The 11,767-nt window shown below is 38.0% G+C and overlaps 1 protein-coding gene across 1 annotated transcript; it reads right to left on the bottom strand.

Annotated features, from left to right (window-relative positions):
* Positions 1 to 88: 88 nt before the first annotated feature.
* On the bottom strand, positions 89 to 10,807 carry LOC143301295 (pyridoxal phosphate homeostasis protein-like). The gene is made up of 8 exons (XM_076615500.1): positions 10,613 to 10,807; positions 8,888 to 8,995; positions 7,380 to 7,415; positions 6,671 to 6,746; positions 5,052 to 5,186; positions 3,927 to 4,069; positions 3,563 to 3,661; positions 89 to 3,020 (listed from the first exon to the last, which is right to left on the bottom strand). Exons 1-8 carry the CDS (start codon positions 10,706 to 10,708, stop codon positions 2,817 to 2,819), a joined length of 897 nt encoding a protein of 298 aa, XP_076471615.1. The 5' UTR covers positions 10,709 to 10,807; the 3' UTR covers positions 89 to 2,816.
* Between the last annotated feature and the right edge of the window lie 960 nt (positions 10,808 to 11,767).

Consider the following 11,767-nt stretch of genomic DNA (forward strand, 5'->3'; position numbering starts at 1 on the left):
TCAGGATTGGATTTCCACCAAGCATCACTTTGGTCATATCACTTTGGTCATATCAGTTCAAGATCAATATGGAAGGTTAACCAATGAGCAAAAATGGAATACGAGTAGACTTATGCAGTCCTCTTTCTCAACATAATTTCACAACATGAGTAGATTTATGCAGTCCTCTTTCTCAACATAATTTCACAACCCTTGCTTTACATATGAGATCACTATTTATTCCCTCACTAAAAAATTGACTGCCAACATCTTTCACCTTTGACGTTGCCATGAAACATTGCATGAAGGAAAGTTGCAAGGATGTATCTTCCACATGTTTTTCCTTGTATCACATGACCTCGGAAAACTTTCAGTGTAGCTTGATCTGACTAACATAATATGCAAGAACATTGAAAGAAAAATATAGTCTCCATTCTAATTTCTATAGTACCACTAATTAAACTACACACACACACACACACACACATACAGAGAGATAGATAGATATAGATATATACAGACTGATTCAAAAACCATGTCACCTCCTTTGCAAAACAAAAAGTCCAACAAATGTGATATTTTCAGAGTTCTTCAAAGTACTCTCCTGTTCTCCCCACATGTAGTTTCTGCCTCCTCAGTAAAGAGTCAAACACTTTTTGATAGCTGTGATTTCAGTGCTTTTCCTCAAGTATTCTTGAAAAGCTCTTGCAAGCCAGGTTTGGCTTCAGAAGGGAAAACCAGAAGTTGCATGGTGTCAAGTCAGGATTAGAGGTTGGTGAGGGAGAACTTAGATGGATTACTCTTGTAGATAGGTTACAGTGACGTTGGTTTATGGGCACTTGCATTGTCCTGCAGAAGGACTTTTTTTTGCAAGTTATCATATTCAGACACTGACAGCTTTGGGCAAAAAACTTGTACATTATATCAAGCAGTTAGAGTATACTTTTTAGTGAAAACATCGACAGCTACAGAACCATGGGAATTAAAGAAAACAGAGAAAAGTCTCTTGTGGCTTTGAAAACCAGGTATCAGTATAACCAGTGTTTCATTATTGCTGTCCCCCCACATTTTGTTGACAGTTTGTTCAGGATGCCATTGAAGGTGATCCGTTTTGTCAGCTGTGATAATGTCGCACTGTTGTTGGGTCCCTCTGGTTAACCATTTCAAGCAATTGCTTAGAACTCTAAACCCTCATTTTTTTCTACGTCTCTTTCAGAAGACAGGGTATCCATCTGGCAGCCACTTCCCTCATCTCAAGATCATATTTCACTGAACTGTGCCTTATGAGAAACCCTTAAGTTGCACTTATTTCATGAACTGAAATATGCCTATCTTCTTCACAAGCTAAACAGTTTACTCATTCAAAGCCTCACTTGGATGTCCGAATTTTACTCGTCTTTCATGTCAGTCGTTCATTGTTTGAAACAACTAATCCAACTGTCCAAGATGGCGCACACTTTCCATTCACAACTGTCCAACAAAAAATTGATAAAAATTCAGTATAAATTTTGATCAGACCATCTCCTAAACTGAGCCATGTAAAGACAAAGTATCTGAGCTGCTCTAAGCTGGGATCCATTTTTCAGTTACAACATTAAGTAAATCACTTTTCAATGACGTCTTACAATTAAATAGAATCATACTGGATATGGCGTCATTTTGAGTCTGTGCACATTAACAGCACCATGGCTCTATCTAACTCGTAACAATTTAAAAGCATTTACTATAACTGTTCAGAAATGGCCGCCTAACTGGCTAGACTTTTGGATAAGCCCTCTTATTTTGTTAAGATTCTTTGTCCCGGCTTCTTTTACATGCGCAATGTGCATGGTGTATCTCTCTCTCATCAAAAGTTTTCCCTTGTACAACAAATGCCTGTGTTCTGAACATGCTTAAACTCCATATCTGTGAATCTGGTCCTGATTTGGTCTGGCAAAGTTCAAAACCCTGCATATATTTTTCAAACTGATGAAGGATCCTGAAGAGGTATAGGATCTTATAACTGATTTTGTTGCCACTTCATACTAAGCAGAAATCTGTAGTTTATAAAACAACATACCCATGTTGCCCACAATGCAAAACAAATGCAAGTTGGTTTTTTATTGTTGTTGTTTTTTTTCCACCCCGTTATATTACTACTTGGGGAATCTGAGGCAAGGACTGCAGGTGTAAGAGAGAGGAGATATGTTTCCTACACTCACCAATCCCATCCCAGTTTCATTTATAATGTATAGACTTGCTGGCTTTTCTATGTCATAGTTATTACTCTTCTTGACTGCAGCATTATTAGCAATTACAGAAATATTCATTCAGAAAAAAAGCTTGAAAATCTTCAAAAACAGGGCTAATCTCATCCCCCACCCCATACTCTACTTCCCTCTTGTTCATTTCCTTCTCTGTTATCTAATAGTGCACACTGACATTTTAACATAAAATGTTGAAATTGATGTGTCTCTCTATTGTTCTGGCCCTTCTCTACCCTCCACGCTTTCCACATCATGGTTTCTTGGAGTGCTTCTGGGTTTGATTCATTACATTCCAAATCACTTTCATCTTTCACCTTTTCGTCTTTCATTCTTCACTTGTAAGTCCTTCCTTTTCATTACATTTCAGATCAAGTTTTATTCTCGCTGCATTGTCCATAATTGTGTTATTAAATCATTACACTACACATAGACTTTCAATAATCAATGCACATTTCCCATCATTCTTTTACAGAACCATTTACCTGCAGGCAGTCTTCCAATAATTAATGAGCACTGCCCAATGCTTTGTTACAAAATCATTATACTACATCCAGTCATCAATGCACACTGTCCATCATTACATACAGACTTTCAACCATTGAGAGACAAGTTGTTGAGGTCAGTGGGGATGTCACTAACAGCGCATTTAGCTGCCTCAGGATCTGATGAATCCCCCCCTTGTCCTGTTAGGGGTCCCATGGACACATGGGAGTCTGAGGTATTCTGGTTGGTTGGGTACTGCCTTGCTCCAAAAATGGTGCTGCCCACCCGGATATTGGTACTGCCTGCTTCAATCTGAGAAACGAGCATACACACAGCGGTCAGGGCTGCTGATGGGTCTGCTATAGCATAAAACATGGTTGCTTTTCTTGTACAGCTGTTCCAAATACACTTGAGCAGTAAAGTTGTTTAGTTGAACTGAAACTTTTGAAGGAAACAAACAAAAAAGAAGAAGCTGTTTATGATGATTTCTCTCAAAGTGATGTCCACATTTACCGACGTACACAAAATCAAAACACATGTACATGAATACGCTCATCTCTTGAATGAAAGTGAAAAATAGTACATCTGTGTGAGCATGCATGCATGTGTTTGTATTAATGTGCATGTATATACGTGTGTATACACAAGTGTATTCTTGTACCAACAGCAAGTTTTTATTTCCTCTGCTTTTGTTTCTTAATTTGAAAAGCCAGCTCACTTCACCTTGAAACAGAACTTCAATGCGTAACCAGTTTCTTTCAACACCTATCTTAGAAACATATTACTCTCCTTACACACTGAAAATAATGAAAAGATAATTATCTCCTCTACTGTCACTAAGGAGGAATACTTACAGCACGTTCAAAATCCTGAGACATTCCCATGCTCAGTTCCAGTTCCAGTTCTGCCATGCCAAGAGCCTCTGACACTGCTTTTCGACATTCACATAAACACTGCAACAGCAAAACCATTGTGAATACAGCAAAAGTGACAAGCTGTTTTAAAAGATTATGAAAAAAAAAGAAAAAAAGAAATCAACTTAATACTGGAACACTCAAAATTATCTGTAACAAGTCCTTTCCATTATCTTTGAAGATAGCAACAGTTCATTCTACACAGCATTCCTGCAGAAAGCCATACGACCAGTTCACACACCAGAAAATCCGGATTCACTCTGTCCATTTGCTGTAGAGGGGAGACTACTAGGGCAGTACACACCTGAAAATCAGGATTCACTCCATCTGATGTGCTGTTCTCTACAGAGCCGATGGTCATCAGACCAGCCAGTCTCAGATGTGGACACTCCTGATGCACGTATTTTGACAGCGACACCGCTTCAGATGGATCAACTCCATTTTTGTCTGAAATGACATTTTCAGAAAGTGTCAGACACATAATTAGTAAACACATATCCTGCACATCAATAAAAAGGTAATGAATAATCTTTTACAAATTTTCTCTTTTTTTCTATCACTGCCTCTGGCTCCCTTTCAGAGCCAGTGAAAAGCAAGGATTAAAAAAATGAAAAAACAAAAAGCCCAAATACAGACAAATTAAGCTAATCTGCTCAAATCTTATACATAAAAGGACAAAAGCAGATCTAAAACAAGCCCATATCAGTGTGAAAAAATATGTATATATTAAAAAGAGTAACAAACACAGTCACAGTCATACTGCTGATACTTCAGCTATAGCTACCAACGCCATGTCGGGTCAACTAACGCAAGATAAAAACATTGCTGCACTCAGTACCTCCATGATAATGACAAGATAACAAATGTAACAATGTCACAATGCCAGGTCCCTTCAGAAGGTGTGATATATCAACCCCAATTCATAATAATATATTAACGGTCATATTTCCCAGGCAGAAAGCTTGTGGTGCTAACTACAAAAAGTTATAAAATGTAAACATAGATGCATAAGTACACGACACATGAAAGTGTGTATACACTAAACACACACACACACACACAAAACACACCAGAAGTTCAAGAAAGTACACTAACACAGAATGAAAGAAGTGTGTTTTTAGAGACATTTCAATCTGAACAGGGGAATCCAATTGACGGACTGAAAAGGGCAATTTTTCCCAAGCTACTAAGTCAAGGTAAGAGAAAGAGTGCTGACCTTGCAATGTATTGTCTCTTTGAGGAATTGTCAGCTCTCTCAAGAATCAGCAAGCTGAGTACTAAGATATCAGGCATTTCTCACCACCATGGATATCTCCCATGGAGTCTTACACACTCACTTTCCTGGGATCTAATATCCTCTTTGAAAGGTGTACCTTTTGTCAACCCCATTTCTCACCACCAAAGGCATCTTCCACTCCCATCCACTCACTTTCCTCATTGCTGGTGTTGACCTGCACCATGACGGCCAGTGGCTCTGCGTGGGACTGCTTGCTCCATGCGTTGTCCAGTGCCTGTGCAAGTTTTTCACTGTACACCGTCTCCACCATATACAGACCTGCTACACCTGAACACATACACTTCCCCATGATAAAGAAAGCAAAACTTGCTCCACAAAACAGGCTAGTGCCCATTTGTTTCAGCGGTGAAAGCAAAGTCTGTTTCTGTTTATGTTTGCTAGCTGCAGCTCATAACATTCACCTGTTTCTGCTCTCGTATTCGCTCATTCTGATGCCATGTTCATTCGTTTCTAGTCCTTCACTCACTTATTTCAGCCACACACAATTATTTTTTTCTGCTCACTCAATTACCCATTTTTTATCGTTCATTCAGTCATTTCTACTTCTATGTTCTACACTCCTATGTTGTATTGAATTCTCTTCCTATATTCAATCATTTTTCTTCAATTCAGTCTTACAGTAATCTCTTCCTTGGAGAAGTCTGAACAAACTGTGAACAGTGTCAGCATCCACAACTTTGGGAGCATACATTTGATTTTCACAGCGTGTTCTTTTCAACAAGCTTGATTTGTTGCAAAGTAATGGAAAGCAATGGGTGAACAATGACAGCTTTAAGCAGTTTATTCCAAGTCATGCAGGACTTTCTTCTCTCACATTTCTTTTTCCCGCAATCATTTTCTATATAAGTATTTTGGATCCTTACTCTGTTTAGGAACTTGGCTTTTTGGTTCCTTTGACAATATTAAGTAAATTATAAATAAGGAAAATTACATTCCACGAAGACAGAACATTATGTTCAGGAAACACTAAATGAAACAAACTCCAGATCATGGCTGCTTTCTCTTGGGAAAATGCCTAAGCATTCATGTAGGACAGATTCCAGTATGATAAATTAACACCTTGTGGTGCAAAGTGTAAACTCTGTGAAGGCAGTCTTCCACCAGCAAAAGTTGTGGGCATGTGTGATATGGAAGAGATGTTCTTTTCCGCAAAGGCAGCTGGCAGTAAGCAATGATTGTAAATGATGACATAGCAGTAACCATATCAATTATTTTGACCATAGTGTTAACATCAACAACCATCACAGGTATGAGAAATAATGTTTGGATTATGTTCTCATCATCAAGAAAAATGTAAAGATATTGCTACTTTGTCAAAGGACATGCTTGTGTATATGCCTATAACCAACAAACTCAAAATTTCTTTTAAAACTTTGTCAAAGGATGTGCATTTCTGTGTATATGCAAAAACATATGACCACACTACAGTCATCCGAACATTTTTAAAATACATTGCAAATTCTAGAGCTTTTTGTTGTGTTCATTGTAACTCTCTCTTGCCCTCCCTCTCCCTCTCTCTCTCACACACACACACACACACACACACACACACACACACAAACTTTGTGTACATGTAAAGGTATATGATCTTTTCTGAAAAAAAAGCACAACTGATGTTTACATTTTAAATTGTATGCTTGACATTTTCATGTAAAACTGACAATAGCTTTGTTTAAAAAAGAAAAAAAAACCAACACTTTATACACAGTTTCTAAAATAAAATCAGTATTAATAATACACAATTAACTAACCTGTAACTTTATTGACCTTGTTTCTCTGCAGGTTACCAATGAAATGCCACTTCACATCTCCACACTTCTGCAGAATCTGATTCAGAATACACATAACACCATTTTCTATAACACTTTCTTTACTTCAGCCACTGAGTAACAGAACTCATTCAGTAACAAATGTGTGTGTGTGTGTGTGTGTGTGTGTGTGTGTGTGTGTGTGTTACTTGTGTTATACGCACGTGTGTGTGTGTGTGTGTGTGTGACGTGATGTGATTACAAAGATATCTGTGTGTGTGTGTGTGTGAGAGAGAGAGAGAGAGAGAGAGAGAGAGAGAGAGAGAGAGAGTGAGCGCACTGATACGTATGTACATGTGTGTGTAAGCAAGAAATCAAGATATTATGGGGGTTTTTATTACGAGATAAGACAGGTATCAGTGAGCTACTTTTCTATTGTAAAATGTACTCTAACCATTTATAATATTTAAAAAAATCAAAAAAAGAAAGAAAAAAAAAAGAAAACTGAAGTCATCAACTCACAAAAATATTTTCTTAAAGTGAATACTGACACAAATATGTGTACATTGACTTGGTGATGATATCTATCTAACAGACACAGACACACACAGACACACATTTCTTATAAGTTATACATATGATCATATGCTCTTAATTTCTCAAACTGAGATAATAAAGTGCCTGCACTCAATGTACCCTCATGCTACCTCACCTCTTGGTTACTGCCCTTGTCCACCAGTTCCTGAACCTGAAAACAAAAACTGAATCAGTGAATGGTGAGCACAAAGGTTTTGGAAACTGTTTCAATCATAACACATGTATACAGACTGGGGTCTTCCTTTTTAGGGAGGTGTTTTTTGTTGTTTTGGGGTTGTTTTTTTTGAGAAATTGTTTCTCTGCACCTTTTCATTTACCTGTGAGCTAGCTAATGGGAAGCACCAAGCAACACCGGTTGGCAAGATATATGTATCTTGTCTTTTTTTCAAAACAGCAGAAGCTAAATGAATTTGATGGGCATAACAGCTGAATAAAACTTAGAAGGTATTGTGTCAGGATTCCATTCCACAGTTCTATTACTTGGGACTGTAGAGTGCATATGATTCATTATGTCATGGAGGAAACACCATTGCACATTAAAACTATGACAACGGATTTTCATTCCATGGGATCTTGGTTGGCTTATTTGCTTTGCAACATCACAAGATAGCCAATTATTTCTCAAATATTTCTCTCTCTCTCTCTCTCTCTCTCTCTCACACACACACACACACACACACACACACACACACACACACAGCCACTATATTTCTACTCTGCAGGTGTTTGGGTTGTTGTTTTTTAATGCACAAGGGAAGGTTAAAAAAGAAAAAAAAGAAAGAAAAAGGTTGAGGCTGGAAATCTTGTATCTACAATGTGATGTGAAAATGCCATCTGTCTGAGAAAACAAAGCCATGAAAATAGATAATAATTTACATTTGACATTCCTAGGCTTGCTTTGCTCTCTGATAACCCACTCATGATTATTGCTTCTCCTTCTATTTCTTCTTTTTTTGCAATGACATATTGCTGCCATAGGAATCCACATGTTTTCTGCACATCGATATCTATGTGCATGCTCCTGCAAAAAGACATTCCATATATCTGCATGCAGATGATGTGAATGTGCATATATCATTGTATGTATATATGTATACACATGTGTATGAACATATGAATTTTTCAGCACTGAAGCCAACATTGATTGTGTGTGTGTGTGTGTGTGTGTGTGTGTGTGTGTGTTTACATGTGTGTATGTGCATGCATGCATGTGTGTGTGTGTGTTTGTGTGTATGCTCATGAATGTGTGTGTGCATGCATGTGTGTGTGTGCCTGTGTCCATGCATACAAATGTGTTTGCATTGTATGTGTGAGCATATGCCTCTGAGCATGCATGTAGTAAAATTGTACTTTTGTTGTCAAAGAGGAACTGGCACGTCTTAGGTTTATAATAAAACATTGACATGATGGAGTGCAGTTCATAATAACATGAATGTCCACACACACACACACACAGACACACATACAGACACACATACATACATGCACACACAACAGTACATGTGTGTGCACATGCACACACACATGCACATGCCTATGCATTCATGAGCACGCACGCACACACACACACACACACACACACACAGAATTACAGAACAAAAAACAAGCAGTCAACAGACTGACATAGTTTTCCCCAAAGTTACGTTGCCCGCAAGCGTAGGCTTCCAAGATCATTTCCACTGGCTTTGTCTTGGACACTGCCACAAGTCGTGGCCCTGGTCCCTTTAAATGCTGCACACAGCCAAACTCCATAAATACAGTAATTTTGTTATGAATAGGTACTGTCTCTTAATTGCAAGCCTAGTATAGTTTAATTACACACACACACACACACACACACACAAACACACACACACACACACACACATATGTGCACATGTGTGAACACACACGCACACACACACACTCATAAAAACTGCGTTTTTCTGAAAAATCAAAAAAATCCAAGTTAAACCGTTACTCCTCCCCTATATTGCCAGATCCTAACATTTTGTAGAGCTTGACTCAGTGCTTGCTGAACAAAGACAAAAGTAATACCACATATCCCTTATCTTTTAAGTACTGTTATTTTGAGTAAGTTTGAGATATGTTCTTTTTTGGCCTATAATTGTCTATTTTTAACTCTCTCAGAACAAAAAACAAAACAGGCGATGGCGATTGCTTTAAACCACTACTGAATGATGTCATTAAAGTCAGAAACAGAATTAGAGGTTTTAATACAGCAGTTGTGGATGAAGATAAAGAATACCGCATTTGTAACAACAAAAGCTGTAGGCTGAACCATTCAGACAGCCAGTTGATATCAGATATGGTCTCTGTGGGGGAAAAAAGAGGGAAAAACTGGCCATCCCAAGTATAAAAAATAAAAATAAAAAATAATTTAAAAAAACTAAATAAAGCAAAACAATTGTCTGTCCTGAAAGACCAAGCAAGGACAGGAATGTTTTTTCTCCTTTTTCTTCATTTTCGCTTCTTCAATTCAACTGCATCTCTTTGACCATGTTTTCTTTGCTCTTTGATAATATATTTGGGTTTGATTTGGCCAACTGCCATCCAGATTACAATGTTTCAATACACCAGTGCACAACTACAACTCTCACCTGCGTTTTATAAGACTGGTGGGGATTTTATACTCTTTCCAATTTCTCTCTGTGATTCTGTGAAGAGATGGAGAATGTGAGATGATACGCCTATTTCAACAAGACAAAAATATTTTTTACTTTGGGCCTTTTTTGTCGCTGTTGGTAATTTGAAACAAGGTTACTACATTGTTAAGATATTTTCTGAAAATTATCATTCTTATTTTTCTTAATTCCTTAACTTTTGGTTGTACATGTATTGGTTTCAGGTCACTTCTTGTTTCATATAATTTTGATATAAAGAAAACTATGCCAACCTGGGATGGAAAAAAAAGCACTTTTGACTGTGACTTCATTAAGTCGAACACACACACACACACACACACACACACACACACACACAGGGCCACACATAACCACACACAAATTCCTCTATTCAAATGTGAATGAAAGTAGTAGGGAATAAATTCTTTCTCCTTAATTTCCCCTCGAGACGTATGAATGACCACTTATTTAATTTACTATTAGTTTTAAACCTTTACTTTGTAAGGAGGGGAAATGCATCAAATCAACCTAAATGTCAATGCGATGTTCAAATTTTAACATGGAGAATTATTCATTTGGGAATGAGAGAAGCACATAAAAAAAAAATCATAATAATATTTATCTTGACTTAAGATGCCTCTCACGGCCTCATGTCACGATAATGTTATACAATCATAGCAACAACTTGACCAATCTGAGTTGGCTACAATGCCCTCACTCCCACCTTTGGTCGTCTCTGTGCAGCAGCACTTATTCTGTCATTAACAGCTCGAAGCTGACGGGCGATGTCTGATCCTTTACTTGTCATTCTGCGTATCATCCCATTTAATGAAGAAACTTGAGTACTATCATGTAAGTAACCTCTCGCTGAGGAACAGTTTTGCTTTCGCAGCAGACGGCGGTAATGTTCAGGTGAGCAAAAAACTATCACCGTGAAAGGAACGACCAAAAAGAAAATACAAGCTCTAAACAGGAACTTTATGTACCGGTATTAGGCTTTTTGTGTTCCCGTTTAGGAATGTAACAAAATCAGTGGCCTTGCAAAAAACAATCCTCGAAGGAACTGTCGAGATAGGGAGGTGGAAGGGGAGGGACAACAACAACAACAACAACAAAAAACAACAACGATGGACTGACAACACTGCATGATGAACATGAAAACCATTTGCAGAGACATCACAGAATCACAGAAATATTCGGCTATTGGCTAGAACCCTTTTGCCCTCGTAATTATGCCCATTAATGTGCTTTTGGATCACAATATAGTGAACTGTTCCATGGTTAATCAGGCACAGTGTGTACTACATTTATTTCTGACTCAATAAATATTTAAATCGATGGAAAATACATGGTCCCTAAAAGTTTTGTCAGTTTGGCTTTTGAAGGCGTTTACTGATGATGCATTGATGGTGTCAGAGCCGGAAAGGTTATTCCACAGATTAACTCTCTCCATACGAACGGCGAAAGAGACGACGTTAACAGCGTTTACCCCAATTACCATCATCAAAATACTGCAAGCGGAAGGCTCTTATATACTGAAGACGTGAATGCTGACAAAAAAAATACCACAATTCTGACTACGGAAGCTAAAGGTTGGGTTATTCAGACACCCACTGGACATCCGAGGGGTCTGTGTAGAGGAGAAGAGAGGACTGGCCGTACTGAGTGAGTTAAGTGACTGATACAGTTAGTAAAAAAAATAAAAATAAAAAAAAAATTGTGGAACTGGTTAGTGACAAGGTTTGTCTTGTTAAGTTTGAAGTTGTGCCCTCGAGTCTTATCAAATTTAGCCAAGGTGAACAGGGAAGAGGTAGTGCGGGGAGTCACTGATAAATATTGTGCATGATCTTAAATACTTCACTGAATGAAATCACCGCCT

Source organism: Babylonia areolata, chromosome 2 (genome assembly GCF_041734735.1).
Source record: "Babylonia areolata isolate BAREFJ2019XMU chromosome 2, ASM4173473v1, whole genome shotgun sequence".
Lineage (NCBI taxonomy): Eukaryota > Metazoa > Mollusca > Gastropoda > Neogastropoda > Buccinidae > Babylonia > Babylonia areolata.